The sequence below is a fragment of the Haemaphysalis longicornis genome, unplaced genomic scaffold, assembly GCF_048455015.1.
Source record: "Haemaphysalis longicornis isolate Haplotype H1 unplaced genomic scaffold, Haemaphysalis longicornis Haplotype H1 scaffold_12, whole genome shotgun sequence".
Classification (NCBI taxonomy): domain Eukaryota; kingdom Metazoa; phylum Arthropoda; class Arachnida; order Ixodida; family Ixodidae; genus Haemaphysalis; species Haemaphysalis longicornis.
In genome coordinates, this window is record NW_027526225.1 from 87,270,171 (window position 1) to 87,288,415 (window position 18,245).

Consider the following 18,245-nt stretch of genomic DNA (forward strand, 5'->3'; position numbering starts at 1 on the left):
GGAGCGGACGGGTCAAAGCGAGCAGACGACAGGAAAAGCGAGGTCGAAGGTCTGCCCGCAACCTCGTCCACTGGCCGTCGGTACACATTAACGCAAGGATCGAGGACTTTTCGAGGCACGCTAAGTTAAAGAACTCGATGAAAGAAAACCGAAATAAACCCTAAAAGGATGCTCTCGGCAAATAACAGCCTTTTGATTTTGTGCTGCAAAAAAAGTTGCTCACTGTTCTAGGATTTCGAGAACGTGTGCAAGCAGACTACTGTGATGTTCTAAGTGCAGAATATCGTGTGCAGGCACTGAGGAATAACAGAACGCACCTTTGAACAAATTTTCGGCGTTTAAACAAGCACATATCTTGCAACCGATCGTAATGCTCTAGCGCTTTGGAGAACTGACAGCGTTTTACAGGGTGCATATTGTTTACTCCAGTTATTCTTGTTAATATTCACATGAGTGCATGCAAAACTGCGCGGGATACGCTTTGTTGATGTCACGCGCATCTCAGATACACTATAATAGACGCAATTTCGCAACGTATCTTAAAATTATTTGTTCGCCACAACATGAGCTAGCATGAACAGGTTTAATTTTCTCGTAGAGAGCGTTGCGACTGCCTCGAAATCACGCTCGTAACTCTGTCGTATTGCTGTAGGAATTGAGCTCGATTTGCAACTGCAGGAAACACCCGAAAAAGCTAGGGCTCACTCTCTGCTGTAGATCACTTAACGATTTATTGCAGAGAGACAATTTTCTAAAATAGAAGTACATCGCAGCTACGCATGTAGCAGAACACACGACAAATAAATCAAAATAAACGATGGGTAATCACCAAAAGAGGATAGGCTGAAAGTTATAAATATTCTCATAAACTTTGGCGCAAAATTCAGGCTCCTCTGGCTTTCGCTCAAATCACACGCTTAGACAGAAAATATATTTGTCCGTCCACCGATCCATTTATCCCGCTGATGTAATAAAATAAATGCCTGCGGCAGTTTGATCCGTCCGCGCACATACATCCGTTGAAAACCGGAATAAATCTCCATGAATCCCTTCCTCGAACGCCGTCAATTGTGAACTGAATTACCGGTACAATAAGCAAAAGCGCGCGGTGTTTCTTGTCTTTTCTTTTCTCCGTGACGCCCCGACACATCCCATTTTACCACTTGAGAAAGTAACCAAAAACAAAACCATTTAGATACACTGCGGCAGCCCCATCGCAACAATGATCAACTTTGCCGTTGCAGACTACAAAGAAGCCGAGCCAAGCCAAGTAAATCTAAGGTTATTGCAGCTCTTGGCATTTTTTGCCACTTCAGTGGTTTTGCTAAGTTTTGCGCAGCGACCGCATCAGCCGATTACCATGAAGGCGTCTAAACATGCTAATGTGAAGCAGTAGTGTTATATGAAAAAACTGTAATCATTCAGTACAGCTACGGACATTCCACATCCTTTCGTTCTTCGTAATCGGGAGCTCAACATCGCCACCATGCCGTCCCTAGATCGGCTGCTTCAGATTGCTGGCATAAGCGGCATCGGTGTGGTCTGCGGCGGGTTTTGGTTCAAGAACTACCTCGCCAACAAAATGAGTGACCTAGAGTATTACAAAAGCGCCATGACGACGCTTCGAGGGAACTCCGCTGCCATGCGACTCCTCGGGGAACCCATCAGGGAGCGCCGAATCGACATCGGTGACATGGAGGGCACTTCGACGCGAGCGCATCGAGCCCGGATGAAAGTATTACTACCTTTAAATTACAACATAAAAACTTTAGTTAGGTTTTAATGTTGTCGTAGCGGTCTGTCGAAAGCTTTATCTTAGTTTCAGCCAGTCGGGAAAATCTGGATAACGGCAATTTTTTGCAGGTTATTACCTTTCGCGAGGAATGGTGGGTAGAGGTTTCGTAAGCGTTCCTCAATCTCCCATATACCCCGGCAACCGCTGTCATGCCGCTGTCTGACTTACGGCGAGAGCAGTCTGTGTTGATTTTTACCAAACCGGTACCGCTCAGCAGCCAGAGTACTTACCGCGAGAGCAGTCTGTGTTTACTTTTACCAAACCGGTACCTCTCAGCAGCCAGAGTCGCTGTTAATTATTCAGTACTATTTGGGTAGTTAACAGTGACTGGTTAGTCAGTGAGCAGTAGTGGTTGGGCCTGTAAAAAGAAAACAGTCAGACTCCTACCACAGTGAGTTGTGAAGTGGGTACAACACTGGGTTTACGGGCCAGGGGATAAATTTGGCGATGCTTACTAGACACACCCGGATGGCGTTACTACTGCTGTTTGACAGTTCCTGCTGAACTATCAAAATAAGTGTTTAGATATAAGTAAGCAAGGTGGCTCCAACGGTGCACTAACACGCTGCTCTACGATCCTGCATTGAAGGTCCCCATTGAAGGCTCCAAGCAGCGTGGTGAACTGTACCTGTGGGCCGAACGTCATGCGCTCGACGTGCCATGGGAACTGTTGAGGCTCGAGCTCGCCCTGGAAAAGTATGCGGACAAGCGCCTTCTAGTCTACACCAACCCCAAGTACAGCAAGGACTATGTGAAAGACTTCGACGTGGACGAGATGCCTTCAAAGGCCGCCGAGACATAGGGGTATTCGTATTTTGCGTGATGTGCCTACCTGTTTAGAATAAATTAATTTTGCTGTTCACTGAATGTCAGTGCAAAAGATTGTGTGTGCTGTTTGCTGATTAGCTAAAAAGTATCAATTTAATGCTGTGAACCTATGTTGGTGTTATGGAAATGATGTAGGTTGCACATACCAGCTGCTTCCAAAAAGCTGAAATTGTGCTGTCTGGTTATGAAACGTTAGCATGCCAAAAAAAAGCACTGGTACAAACTTTTTTTTTTGACCATGTCGGCCTCTCCACAAAAAAATTGCAGCGTGAACGGTCATTCCCCAACTATAACTCAAAAGGTCAGGTTTCCGGGTTACCTGAAATTTCACCTTGTTTAGCCATTAAATGCTACTTTTGAAATTTGGATAAAACCTAAATTTCGTGCGTATACCATGTGGCAAAGTTTATGAAGCTGCTACAAAGCAAGGAATAAATTGCAGTGCCTCGATTACTGCATTTGTTTTATGCACACTGTGCAAAATGCTTGTCTATAACACTCGAGTGGCCTGCTTCAGACTGCATGGTTGACGTCTGCTCATAGTCCATGGTTTGGGAACAGTAGCATGCGAGAATCCATGGCCCAACCAACACGATTGCTGTCTCGTTGCCCTGGCAACGGCAAAAAGTCCTTAGCATCGAGGCATTATGCTATAGTGTGCATTCCGCAATAATATACACGTCTATCCTTATTTCAGTAAAGGGATGGGGATTTTCAGTCTTTTTTTGTCTAATCCTCATCGTACAATAGTCACGTAAATGCTACATCCTTCGTCTCATCTTCAAGAAAGCATCAAATTTTCGCCCGCTGCTAGACAGGCTTCCAAACGATCAACTGATCTACTGCTCAACACACATTTGAAGCATTCTTTTGTGTCTGCACACATTCTACCAAATGTGTTCAGACTGCTTAAACTTCCTTGATTTTTTTTTTTTTTCAAAGATTTGCCACGCACGAAAAGTTCATGACAAACCCGAGGACTGGACGTCCCATAGTAATACATGGGGAAATTGAGCCACAGGTGGTCTGGGACTGATCTTCGAAGATAGGCAATACTGTTTTAATTTGAGAAGTTTACTTGCAGTTGAGTGAACATTTTTATTTTGTCTCAGCAGTTCAAAAACCTAGCATGGCTGTTATGAGATCGTTTGATGGCCTTGAAATCTGCTCAAAAAGTGTACACATTTTAGCCACCACTAACTGAAGCTAGTAATTTTGCCTCACTCGCTTAAACTTCAGTGAATTAAGGTCATGAACCTAAATTCTGGTTTAGACTATTAGTTGTAGCTGGTAACCCTGCTTAATTTAAAGGGACCCTGCAACACTCTTTGAGCAGTGCAAGTAAACCTGTGCGCAAGTAGATTACACTGCCAGGAATACCCGAGCCAGATATTACGTGTGCACATGAAGCGGCGAGCGTGCAGATTGCTGTGAAAGATGCAGAAAAACCAACCGCGTTCTCTTCAATTTTCCTTATTGTACACCCCTGGCATGGCCGGAATGATGTCATTGCGGCCATGGCTGTCCTATTGGCTGTAGCTGGTCAACTTCGCGGCTCATTCTTCTCATTTCCCATGACGACCCGCCCGTGCTGTGTACCAACCTCTTCTATGTTCTATGCCTGAACCTGTACGCACAGTTTTGACATTTCTTTTGTGTTTTGAGTGCGCGCGGAGTTTGAGTTACTAACTCAATACTCCCCTTTCAACCAGGCCACTCGACAACAAATGTTTATTGCTTCAAAAACGCCCTACCAGCCCGAGCACGCGCTTGCGAGCAGGCAGCCATGCTTGCTTTTTTGCGGCACCAGACAGGAAATAGACCCCTCCACGTTGCGGAGAAAAGGAGAAAACTCCCCGGCCTGTGATATATCGAAGACCACCGAAGAGAACACCGTGAGCAGGCCCCCTCTCCGGGAGAGAGTGCGCAGCTTTCGTTGTGTTGTCCGCGGTTGAGTTGAGAGGGAACAATTAGTATGTCCGATTTCGTATTTTGTTGATGGTGAACAGATTTTCATAATTCTTGCGTGGGGAGATTGCTGGGACAATAGACTTTACCCAAAAATACATTCTGAGTAGTCAGTGGTAAGTGCTGCAGGGTCCTTTTGATCTCTAAGCTTCCAACATGTGCCTGCTTGGGATTTTATGGACAAAGCACCGAAAGCTGTCGTACAATGTTGTCCCAACTTTCTGCTTGAAGAAACGGCACCACTCCTGCAATCATAATTCGTATTTTAATTCATTGTTAAACCTAAACGACAACATACTCAGCACAACCTTCTCACATTCACACCCGCGCACACCGTTTTGACACTGAGGGTTCACTATATGTACATACTGGTTGCAAAAAAATATAAAAAAATAAACGACACACAGCCAGACGTCGTGGCATCCTTACGAATGCCTTTGCCGCACACACAATCACTGCTTTGTAAGCTGTCCTATAGTTCACGTCCCATGGGTGCCACAGAAGGATTATTCCAGTGCCCTGTTGACCACCGCTTCGGACGTCTCTTTGGAAATCTGCAATGTTTGAAGAAAGAAGGGATGTAAGATGTTTGAACAGGAACAAAGTAGAGCAGAAAAAAATGAAGGAAGCTCATGCTAACACGCAAGACTTGAAGGTAGCAAAGCTGTACGCAACCTTCACGACCATCAGGACAATGCAAGTCCACGATTGCAGTCGGTTTGCTTCTACTTCGCTGCCGCAACGACCTTCACTCCATCACTGTTGCTATAAGTGTGAGCTTCCTTCATTTTTCTGGAAGTGATAATCATTGAACATCACCTTGGAGGGGCGTACGCTATGACGCGTCTTTCTCGTTCCGAGCAAGTGTTACCATGATTACAGCGAACGCTGGAGATTTTTTTTTTTGGCCAATGTTGGCCAATCTTACTAAGTGGGTATGCTTGGTTTAACCAACGAGCGCCGGGGACGCTGGGTGGTCGTCACAAGGCATGCACACACAAGCGCTAGACATTGTTTTTTTTTTTATTAACTGCCCGGCGGTCGCCGTGAGGCCCGCATTCACGTGCGTGCGCTCGGAAATTTCTTGGTGTTTTTAACTGCGCACAAGAAAAATTACAATTTGCTAAACAGCTTCGTTGTTAAAAACCAAAGTTGGTCTAAATAGATAGATTGGCGTCGCCGGAAAACCAATATACCAGTCTCTGTGCCAACACCTCTGAAATAATCTTGTAAATAAATATAAAATGAAGCGATCAGTCACCCAGCAGAGACGACTGACCGGCTGTGAATGGCTGAACGGATATGCCAAGAAGCACGTGACGAACAATAGAACGAGAAATGTGCACGCAAGCTCTCGAAAGGAAGACGTAAAATCTTTCTTTGCACATTAACTTTTATAAGTCATAAACAATTATAAATGTACAGGTATAATTCAGGCGGTGCTGACATTTTCAAGGTGCAAAGCCACAGCACCGCTGGCGATTGCGATGGTTATTACAGGTTCGGTGCAACGGCTGCGGCCGACATGCTTCACCTGGTAGGTTTTAGTTTCCTGCTAGACCACACCGCTGCCTCACTCCCTTCCTCTCTCTGTTTTCGTTGTGTGAAACGCCATGAAATGGTGCGAGAGAAATGAGAGAGAGAAACACACTTTTCAATTGGTAATTTCTCTGCAATTAAAGCATCTTTCGCCACTGAGTAAACGCTGAGGAGGCTACGAGGCAGTTGAACTTTCGACTGAACCAAACTTGCTAGTTGCCTTTAGTGTGCCTTTAAGGAGCATCTTTTGGTTCCGCCTGACCATGTAATATATTGTATTTCTACTGTATAACTTAGTAACCTCTCGCTGCAAGCAGACGCAGGTGGCAATGGTGAGTGCAGGGTGGCCAGGTTTATTTGAACCCTTTCAAAGAATGGCCGAGCTCACTAATGGTCGAGCAGTAGGATAGCTGCTGATTCGCCCACCTACTGAAAATTGCTCTGCAATAGCTGCACACATTCAATGCTCGATCGAATGGCAAATGCTGTTGGCAACGCATTTTTTGCAAGGAATTGCACTTTCCCTCTTTCTGCACTTGTGAACACGTACACCTGTGATTGTAATGAACATAATTTTGAGCTCTGACTGCCTTTGGTGATCTGCTAGCCCTACTTCACAACTGATTCCTACTTGACAAAGGCTAATACTACATGCTAATTGGCACCGTTCTTGTATATGACAAAGTGGTGGCGTGTGTGGGATTGTGGATCTCGATATGACTGCCCGCAGAACATTATTTGAGGATGGTGCCATATGCCGTTCAATACGATGGCTGGTAGGCAAACTGTGAGCCAACAGTGAACCAGCCAATCACCGTGCTCTGTGGAAGCTGTTGAACTAAAGAATCCCAGGACATCTTCACTAATGTGAAACCTGGGGAGGGGCGATGCATGTAGTGTATAAGTGTATCCTTGGCGCCTTGGCGTTTTTGCCAACGGGGATGAAACCAATGTAAGGTAGAGGTATACAGCTTTGCTGCAAAAGTCTCTTGTCTTTGAAGCACGAAGTGTTCTAGCGCGAGGCGTAAGCAAGTGTCTCGGTGTTTTTTTAGCACGTGTTACGTTCTAGCGCGAGGCATAAACGAGTTTCCCGGTGTTTTAGTGCCGTCACTACATGATACGAACGATGATTACAATGAAGACAAGGATGATGACAATGTAGGAGACGCCAACAGTCCCAGCTCCTAAAAGGCTTCGCCCCTAAAACAAGACAATCATGAACAACCGAGCGGCGCCACCTCCGGTCGAGCAATACCACTTGCATTCACCTGGGTGAGACGAGTTTTAGTACTTGTGGTGTTGCTCTCTCCAATTGAACCGACACCTACAAACCATGACAGATTTTCATGTGCTTCTCCCTAGGCCTTACAACAGGCGCCCCACAACTTGAACACAAAACCTATAATTATGATGACGGTTGGTGTTTAATGGCACAATGCGAATTAGAGCAAAGGGCACCAAAACAAAAAAATGATTTAATGACACGTGTAAACGTAAACGCCAAAATATGCCAGAAAAAGTAGATGTGAAATTAAACAAGAGGCATTGAAAATGGCTGGTGTGGAGGGCCAGCTACCTATGCATGATAAGAAATGAGGTGTTAAAATTTGATCTATATAAAAAATTCAAAAGCATGTTTTATAGGGGTCATCTCTTAAAAAGTATGATGGGTGTAGTGGAATATGTTGTCTGTATAGTTGAGGGAGGTGTTTGCGACGTGGTGTGTCGAGTGCCTTGCATTGGATGAGGATGGGAATCACGGAAACCCATAATTATAACTAGTTATCAGCGAGAGAGAGAGAGAACAATCTTTAATGAGACTGGCGATGTCAGCCGAGCTAAGCTGCCTGGCATGCTACGCCAGGTGAATGCGATGATGATGGTGATTATAATGATGAAGAGGAACACATGATTTCAACTATTTACAAAGTCTGATCAAATCTTGTGTCTATTAGGTACGCCAATAAGGCTTTTGTAGCATGAGAGGCACGTTTAGAAGAATTCCAAGGACCTAATACGTCCCTCAGTTCTAGTCTTACGCAGAACGGCCAGCTCAGAGACACTGCGAGACACACTCCTTGTGTACTAAATCGCGCACAATCACAGATGAGGTGCTTCAGATCTTTACGCACATCACACTGTGGGCACTGTGGCGAAGTGGATGGGCTGATTTTGTAACAGAAGTATCGCGCGTAGGCAACATTCAACCGCATATGGTGGAGTAATGCCTGGATATTCCAGGTGACATGTTAAAATTACAATGTGGGTCAACAGAGTAGAGGGGTACATAATGGTAGGATGTGTCTGCCCAAATCGTTCACCGCATGCTCCATGACGCACTGAACGCAAGTGCTGAAGCACCTTTCTGAGAAAAATGGTACCGGTATTTGTGGTCCACGTTAGTATCGATGTCATGTTTTTTTTTACCAACTCCCTTCAAAGGAGAAGTTAACTCTCAATTTTGCTGCTGACTCTTCTACCTTCTGCAGTCACATATTTGATTCCGCTTTGATTGTGTCTACAAACCCCTTGTGGCAGCGGATGCGGGAGCAACAGAAGCCTTACCTTGCTGAGAAGGGTGTGAACGTCGCTTAGGGTGTCGATGGCGAGCAGGGAAGATCGCAGCGACATCAGTAGGAGGGCCGCGACGTTGGGTAGGATCTTTGTTGAGCCCCCAACCACTTTGTCCCATACCCTGCACATCGAACATACCGTATTTTCATGTGTGTAATTTGCACCCGTCAACGAATATAAAAAAATATATCCCCGTGTATTGCCCACATATTTTATACATAAAAAGATGGAGCAAATCTACTACTCAAGCAACATTACACATTTGTTTATGCAAAAGAACTTGCCTAGCTGACTGCATAACTAGAGGACTTGTCACACACATTTTTTCAGGTAGATATATTGTTGAGCTGTGCGTGCAAAATAAGCACTGTCAATGGGATAACCATGGCTTAGCCGCTATTACTGCTGTAGGGGCATCACGGCCTAATGCGTACTGCAGTGAAGCTGCACCAAAGGAAATACCTGGAATATAATCCGCACCTCTACTTCACGCCTGAAATTCTCACATTTTTGGTGCGGGTTATACGAGCGAAAATACGGTAGTAGGCGCCTCTAAATTGAGTGTCAATCAAGGGCATGTGGAGAGGCACACGTGACGCATGACTACGTGGCACGCCGGAAGAGCCTGACGTGGCACGTGCTAACACAGCAGAACCTGTCTTGGCAGAAAAGTGATGCGGATGGTGGGATTTGAGGCAGATTACAGTTGCTTATAGGTGCCTAGATAGCTTTTAACTAGAGTCCAGAAGCTAGGAATCACGTGTAACTGGGAACATCATCTTGCCACTTTCTTTCTTCTAGTTACGATATTAACTCCCTAGCAAGGACATAGCCAGGGCAGATGAATTGTACAAAGGCAGGAGCACACAAAAGAATTCACTTCCTGAAATTCCTGAAATTCATACCCGAGGTATTACTAACTCCTGATGTTGAGCAACAGACTACATATTCATACACTGATGCATACATTGAGGCATTGAGGTCTTGCCTTTAATATTTGCAACTTTTTCAGGCTACACATTATTTTCACAGCAATACCATTACCAAAAACCTAAAACTATTAGCTTGTCAACCTCTCACCAGTACGGAATTAGAATACGCATCAGCCATTTGGAACCCGCATCAAGTATATCTTATCACCCAACTCGAGCCTCTTCAAAATCAAGCTATGAAATTTGTTCATTCTAAGTACTCCTGAATACGGAATAAGCGGAATCCGGCTTATCAGTGCTTGCATCTTGTTGCTGCATTTCTAGTCTTAGCTTTTTTCACAATGTCTTTTACAGCCCCCTTGGCACACCAACATACATTCACCCTCCTGCATACCAATCACACCAATCAGCCGCAAGAATAGCGGGCCCCCGTGCACGCACCTTGTCTTCATTCTTTCTAGATGCAGCGACAGACTGGAACAGCCTTTCTAATGAAAGCAATGCCATAACCTTTTTGAACGCTGTTACAAATTATCTTGCACCATAATTAAATATATGGCTTTCACTTTCTCATGTACGTACCCACCTTTTATGTAGTACCCCTTCAATGGGGTCCTTAAAGGGGCCCCATTAAAGGTTTCGTGTTTTATAGTGCCCCCAGCACTTGTCCGGAAGCAAACGATGCCATATTCACTGAGAAATTAATCAACTTAGGTTAAAATTTTCATTCTCCCACCAAATCATATGCTTTCGTGACGTCTGCAATGACATCACATGTGCTGAGGAGCCTTGTTTACCGTTAGTCAACCTAGATGGTGCCACCAAATGGGCTGGCCGTTTTCTGCCTTTGCTTTGTTTTTGACTGTATTTGTACCTGGCTTGTCAGGTAGACAGTAACTGTTTCGTGAAACACGGTGCTCGCTCAACAAATATGGCCACGTAAGATGCCACCGCTGGCGCCAATCGGCCAGTGTCGTCAGAGACAACCCCGAAGCACGGCAAAGCTGTACAGCTATAACAGCTAGTGCGCATAGTACCAACAGCAGTATGCATCAGTACTACTATGTTTACGTGTACTTTCATAACTTCCACTGTTTATCCTACCATTCTTACTTCATAAAAAGGATGTGCCCTAAATGTAAGCGCAAAAAGCTCGTTCAGCAAGCTTATAAGCCCTGCTAATTTGCGTTTGCTTTTGCCGGCCTTAGCCAATCGCAGAGCTGCCAAATATTACATCATAGGTTCTGTTGTGAGAAATAAGCTTCTGGGTCGCATGGCCATTACCTTTTTTCCCAAATTTGTAGCTTATTTGAGCAAAGTGTGCTTTAAAAGTGATGTCAGTATGATTCTAACGAGGCACTCTTTCGAATGAACCAAATTGTGTTTTGGTGAATGAACCAAATGAAATGAAATGAAAAATTGCAGGTCCTGTCATGCCCTTATTAACGGTATGACAGAACTACCAGGCTAACTCTTTTTGGTGCCTTGCTGCGTACGCTTATCTACTTTTAAGGCTGAATCTTCACAGGAGTTTGCTGTATCATTTGTTTAATACTAAAATCTTGCTTTCTTAGGAAAATAAAGCACTATTATTACTGCTTTTACCGTCTTTGTGACCATAAACAAGTATGCCCGTACAGACGAATCCTGCTTCATAGCGACTGGACACAGGTTCCTGCGGGAAACTTCTTTCCCCAGGCCACCCAGCAATCATTACCTGACCAACGCGTCTTCGTCTAAGACTTCAGCGAAGCAGCGGTGGAACCAGGTATCCAGCAGCAGCAACGGGAATGCCTTGATCTTCAGCAGGTGCTGGAAGAGCTCGTGGTCCTCTTTGTCTAGGGTGTCTTCGACCTGCTTGCTCTAGGGGCGGAAACGAAAGAAGAGGAGGACTCGGTGATGCGCAGGTATCGCAGGCCTCGTGAAAATTATGGGCATCGCAACAGCATCGTTGTGCAACATAACCGAAAGGAGCAAGAAAACAAGCTGGGCAAACACAGGCAGGCACAGAAAAAGAAAATATATTTGAGTTTGGTTAATGCTTTCAGTCAGTGGAAATCAAACCGCACTTCTGAAGAGCCTGTGATTCAGCCTACGTTGAGACAGCAGTAATGAAACTCTCTGGCTCGTCATCATTGAGATCCGCACATCAGCAAATGCGCCTGTCTTTGGATCCTGCACATTAGAAAACACACTGCAAACTTCGAGACCGCCATCATCTCGATACCTGGTGACTATCACAAACATTTGTAATCTATCAGTTTTGTAGTCTATCAGTTGTAGTGATTCATACATAGTGTATAGTGTCACTTCTTATCGACATTCATAGTTGTACACAGTGTCATTCAAATTCGTATATTCTGTCTCCTGTGTTCAGTTTTTCTGTCAGCAGAATCAATGTGCACGTTTATAGATTTTTAATTCTACCTCGTTCATTCTTTTTGTCAACAGAGACAGCTAAACATATTCAGAGTTATCTGTGGTCTGCCTCGGTTATAGTTTTGTGTTCTGCTTGTACTTTGCCCAGCCATATTAAAAAGATAATTTTGGTGCCAATTCGAGGCTCTGACTCAGTCTCTTCTCTGCTAGTGGCAAAAAGTGGGCATCAAACAACTTTTTGTTTTGTCACAGATTATCAGTGAAGGATTTGTCCCCCTGTAGGCATCCCAACGAAGCAACAACAGGCCACTGCAAAATTAATTTACACAGCAGGCACAGAATGCACAAGGGTAAAATTGAGTAAACAATGAAGCACTGCATTTGTAAGTGCTCCGCAAAAGTTCTCGACAGCTCGGGAGTAATACCGTTGTAGCAAAATAAACAAGACCTAGAATGGTATCATCCCGTTAGGCTACTTGTAGCACAAATTAATTTTCCTTTTAAAATGAAGCCCTAGCAATGTTTGACCCATGAACCAGCGACACTTGTGACATCATGGCCATCTACCGTGAAGTTCCAAAGGAACACCCACCCAAACTACCGAGATATCAAACGAAGAATACGGGATGGGATAATTTTCAGGTCAGGTGTGAAAAACCAGAAAAAAGTGGCCGCACCACCAACCAAAACTGCAAAGATATCAAGTAAAGAAGCCAGACAGGTTGTGTCTCTTTTGTTCAAAACTGAGACATTGGCAGTGTTCGCAGACACGGGACGTTTTCATGGAGGCAGGTACCCGGGCTTTCAAATGCATTGAAGCTTGCGTGATTTTAGGGGGTGGGTGGTCTTTGGGGCCTTAAGTAAATTGAATATTTCTCCACTAAAAAGGGGTGGGCGAGGTTTTTGGGGGAGAGCGTTCTCTCAGAACTTTAAGGTAGCTGAACCTAGATGCACAGCCACACAACTTCCTTGTCCAAGTGATGCAACAAGTGATGAGCCAAAGCGAAACCTTTTGAATCACTTGATACCTTGACTCTTTCGATGAGTGGACTCTGAATAGGATTGAAACTCTCGTGCAAAGAAGGCCATTTGGGCATAGACTGTTGGTCGGGGCCTTGCTGTGCATATGCGAGACTCTTTCCTAATGTATCATGCCTTGGCTGTGAGGCATATCATAGTGAAGGGCTGAAATTTTTAGAAGACCTGAAGACTATCGGCACGCACTGAAACTTCACACATACACATGTTTTTGTCTTTCGCCTCCACTCTAACAGCACTCACTGCCACCAGGAACCGAGCTCTTGGCGTCGTACACGGTAGTATAACGCCTCAGACACTGGTCCACAACAGTTGGTTACGGATGCTCCTCTGGTTTCTAACAACTTGCAATATAGGTGGCACGCAGACCACACTGGCCATTCCTGGTAGGTTAGCAACTCACCGTGCATGGCACGTGTAATCGAGACAGATCTGAATTCTACGCAGATCGCACTGTCTCCTCACCATGGCTTCAGAGTCGATGCCGAGCTTCTGGAGGTGCTTCCAAAAATTGCGGGTCATCCAGTACGCCTCGTCCTCTTTGCAGCAAATCTTAAGGAAGGTGGTCGCAATGCTGCGTATGTCTCGAACCTCGTCATCCATCATCTGACAAAGGAGAACAGGGCAGAGAGGTGAACAATCACGCTAGCAGAGAAAGAAAGAAAGAAAGAAAGAAAAAAAAAAAAGAAAACACACACAAAAAATAAAAAAAACATTTTGATTGCTGTCAGTTTTGGACATTGAAATGCAATATATAACATACTGCTGCAACACACATCACTCCATAGCGACATAGAGAACAGGTGGGCAGAACATCGAGCCTAGTGAGCTGTCAGTTATTAGGCTCTCTTGACAAAAATGAAAGAATTCGGTTCCAGCTAGGCTTCAATCCCGAATCGATTGCACGGAGGCACCCTCTCTCTCTATGAAGGTTCAGAATTCATTGCTTTGTGCCCTTCATCTAAGACACTCTGATAGTATTCTCCCCAACTGCGAGTTAGCATGTCTTCTCTTTGTGTCTTGTTTCTCAGGCATGTGCTATGGAGCCGCAAGGCAGGTGCTCCTTTTTTGTGCGTCCTTGTTTCGAGGCACACACTATGGAACACGGCACAGCTAATGGGAATTCATATGTCGCATTGAAGGGATTATAGAGCCACTTAATGCCTTCACGTTAAAATTTCCAGCATAATGTTGCCGGGATACGAATACGCACACCACCAAATCCTCTTTATGAGCTACGTAGTATGAATAGACCACAACAGCCATAGCTTGTGACTACGACTATCAGGACGCAACAATATACTTATGTGCTGCGTCCTTACAACAGTACCGAAATGATTCAGTGTACGCCAGAATTCAATACAGTAGCCGAACGATTTTTTGGACCTGGAGGGGAATGAAAAATAGTTCAAATAAAAGAGCAGTCCAAAAAATCTGTGAGTCTCTACTCCGTGGGACAACTGGCAGTTCTTCGGAAAAGTCCGAAATATCCAGCAACTCCGAATTTTCCGAGTCCAAAAAAAAATAGTCGGCTACTGAACGCCTGAATCTGAAGTAACGGTGTCAGCGCGCTACAGTTCTTCCTACGCACTTTCTCTCCTCCCTTCCACCCTCTTATCAGGAAGACATGAAACAAATACTGCATAATGCGGATCACCTCTTATTGCGTTGTTTTCCTGTTCCAAAAGTGAACTCACCTGCAGCTCAATGTCAAGCTGCAGCTTTCCTTCCCCGACCAGGTACATCAGGACAATTGCATCCGGCCCCGTGGTGCCCTTGTGGAAGACCCGCATCACCTCCAAAGCCCGCCGCAGGTCATTGTACTGATCTTCCTCGTCCTTTTCGAAGGCAGCGATGTTTTCTTCAAACGTTGGCAACACTCCTGCACGGGAAGAAACGAACGGACTTACACACTATGCCACTTCAAACAGGGCATCGCGCGAGCATCGAAAAATGAGCTTGGCTTTGAATGCAGTGTTGTTCTAGGGATGCGCTTGAAAATGGCCTTTTTTTAAAGGACTGCGTTAATTTCATTTTGTGTCAAAGGAAGGTTTAGAGTGTACATGACTTCAGGAAGAGTTACCACATACAGACTGAATGGGAGGGACTTCCTGTTAACCCTAAACAACCAGGAACATGGGTTATAGCAGCAGCAAACAGCAATAAACATGTACAGTAGCCGACCGTTTGTTGAGACTACAAAAATTCGGACTTGCTGGATAAAACAAAAGACATTATTATGAGACGAAACTTAGGTGAATAATATAAGCAAGAAAGATTAATCTTGTTGCAATAGGAATCCATGCAAACTTTTAAAAATATACAGATGTTTCACGCGAAATGTCTCAGATGCTGCACTGGACCTTTGATTGGACTACAAAAAACCATGGTCAACCAATTCACTCTATTACTCAGTCTCGTAGCGAATACTCACAGGAAAAAAAATTATTTTTTTTGTTTCCTATAGCAGTTAGAATATCACAAATCTGGCCACCCGCCACGGTGGCTCAGTGGCTAAGGCGTTGCGCTGCTGAGCATGAGGTCGCGGGTTCGATTCCCGGCCGCGGCGGCCGCTTTTCTGATGGAGGCGAAAAGCAAAAACGCCCGTGTGTACGAGATTTCAGCGCACGTTAAAGATCCCCAGGTGGTCAAAATTAATCCGGAGCCCTCCACTACGGCGCGCCTCATCGCCTGCGTTGCGTCGGCGCGTTAAACCCTACAATCAATCAATCAACAAAGCTGGCCAAAGCCTATGTAGCGTAAAAATCATTTGCAAAATATAATAATGTACAGAACACCTTATAAATCTCACACACATTAGATACAAACATCAGAAATCTTAACATTAGAATCAGAAAACATTAGAAATCAGAAAACACTACAAATCTTAAACACATTAGATATAAACATCAGAACACATTAGATAGGAAAGAAACTCCACTTTTTCCCTGCAACGACTGCTTCTACTTTGTCTCACAATGTGCATTGTTGTGAAAAAATACAGAAATTCTAGGCCCTTTCTAGGCATTTTTTACAAATTTTACATTTCGTACAAAGACATTGCTGCTGAATTGATTATTTTTATGCAAACGACAAACACTAAGTAAGGATTTTTAGACTAAATTGACACAAAAGTTAAAATAAATAACAATAATCTAAATAAATCTCTAATGTAATGTGTAATGTTCATGCAGTAAGTGCAGCAAAAAAGCATGAAAGTCGAAGAGCGAGTAGTTCCGCTGCGGTAAACACGAAAATTTTTTAAACATCTGCCGTATTCGTCGTGGTAAGGCCATACAGATCAGAGAGGTGGTAAATTTAAAAATACACGATTGAGTTCATTTGAAAGCGTATGCTGAAGGCATTTATTTTTTAAGGTTCAAATCGTAGTACTTTTTGTTTTGAGCAAGAAAACATTTTTGTACTGTGTGTCCACCATGGCCTCAGGCATTCACTGAAAAAAGTTCAGTAAAAAAGGGAAAAGCTTTATAGAGCACTCTGATGTTGTAAGCTGCTTTTCTTGCTGTGAAATTTTAGGCTCTTGTCAATTTCAAAACCACTAAATGTTACTTGGTCGTGCAGAAAGTGTACCGAAATTAATTTCAACACAAGGATGCATGGGAACGGTTCCATAAAGTTTGGTTGGTATCACATCATCTTTGCACCATTTTAAAAGGCTGGAAGCATCCGTATCAAGTATACCTACTAATGAATCAAAGCACATATCTGAAGAGAGAATTGTTGTGGCTTAAGCATAAAGAATGCTGCAAGAATCATTAAGACAAATCACAAGATCATGAATGTAAATTATAAACAATAATGGGCCAAGGATTCACCCTTGTAGGACACCAAAATTTGTTAACAATTAGGAGTTAGTACTTGACACACGTCTTGTATCAAACAGCGAACTTTGAGGGTGGGGTTCAATTTGTTAAGCAATAAGGCATGGTTAATGAAACCAAATCTTGCCCTTATGACCTCTTTCTTCAAATCTACAGCAGCGAGCTATGGAGAGAGGCGTACGTCTATAGGAGATCTCGGGAGGCTCCGGTACGCAGCGCTACCGAAGTCGTGGCTGGTTTTTGCCACACTGTCACCAATAGCTGCTTCGATTTCAAATTACGGTGAGATCTGTAGACAGAGATGCACAGACAAAGCGGACCTCTTTGACCGTGGCAGGAAAAACCTCGAATTCCCAAGAGCCTCAAGATGAGGTTCATTTGTTTCGCCTGGGAACACCAAACCAATCTCCCGAAAGACGTTGATCGACTATGCGTTTTACAGTATCCTACAGGCTTATGCTGTTGACGCTCGCTGCTCTATGAGTACCAACTACGCTGCCAACAATACCAATCCTGTGCACCGGTTGCTCGATCCCCGCCGCTCCGGCCGCTTTTATGATGGAGGCGAAAAAACGAGATGTCGATATTGTGGTGCACTTTAATGACCCCCATGTAGGCTAAGTTGATTCTTAGTCAAATTTAGTCAAACTGCAAATTTTCAATCAACGCCCGTCCCGGCTGAGCTCGTAGCAACTTAAAAAGCCGATATGCTAGGGTCCGAGAAATGCATCGAACAGGTACAAAAACGATGCAAATTAAAAAAACACGCGCTATTCTGAAAGCAGTAAAAATGCACTAGCATCGATTGGGTACAAAAGCAAACGAAACTGTTCGAGCTAGCAGAGCGCAGGCGAACAGCTGTGCTTTTCATGGACCCCGCGAGCACAAAGCGCCGATGCTTGTGACCCTCAGCTAGATAAACAACTGCGCGTTATTTGCCCTTCTACAGAACTACTGCGTACTTCGGTTGGTAGGAGGTACCAGTATGCCCCAAATTTACCGCGACGAGGCTCGAGACGGCACGCGTAGCACGAGACTGAGCACGGCAAAATACAGCACGCGAACACGCGACGGAGAGCAGACGACAGGGCAAGATGGATGCGTCGTCTTTTTTCTTCTGCGAGGACTCACCTAGCAACACTTTCCAAACGGTCAATCTCTGGACGGAGGGCAGACAAAACTTTCGGCAGAAGTTGGAGAGTTTTTTTAAGTCTATCGGCTTTTCGCTGAGCAGTATTTCTAATGATTTGTTGCCATTTATGCCACGAAATCCGACTTTATCGTAGTAGTGGGCCCGAAAGTTCATCTCAGCTGCTGCCATGACACCATCTGCCAGCTGGCGATGGTGCC

At 44.5% G+C, this 18,245-nt stretch overlaps 2 protein-coding genes across 2 annotated transcripts; one reads left to right on the plus strand and one right to left on the minus strand.

Moving 5' to 3' along the window:
- The first annotated feature begins 1,249 nt into the window (after positions 1 to 1,249).
- LOC144162938 (cytochrome c oxidase assembly factor 1 homolog) lies at positions 1,250 to 2,662 on the plus strand. The gene is made up of 2 exons (XM_077693673.1): positions 1,250 to 1,735; positions 2,385 to 2,662. The coding sequence occupies exons 1-2, from the start codon at positions 1,487 to 1,489 to the stop codon at positions 2,595 to 2,597; spliced, it is 462 nt and encodes a 153-aa protein (XP_077549799.1). The 5' UTR covers positions 1,250 to 1,486; the 3' UTR covers positions 2,598 to 2,662.
- Positions 2,663 to 4,957: 2,295 nt separating this feature from the next.
- Tbc1d7 (TBC1 domain family member 7) lies at positions 4,958 to 18,245 on the minus strand. Its single transcript, XM_077693672.1, has 6 exons — positions 18,027 to 18,245; positions 14,751 to 14,935; positions 13,519 to 13,659; positions 11,354 to 11,499; positions 8,696 to 8,825; positions 4,958 to 5,145 (listed from the first exon to the last, which is right to left on the minus strand). Exons 1-6 carry the CDS (start codon positions 18,214 to 18,216, stop codon positions 5,098 to 5,100), a joined length of 840 nt encoding a protein of 279 aa, XP_077549798.1. The 5' UTR covers positions 18,217 to 18,245; the 3' UTR covers positions 4,958 to 5,097.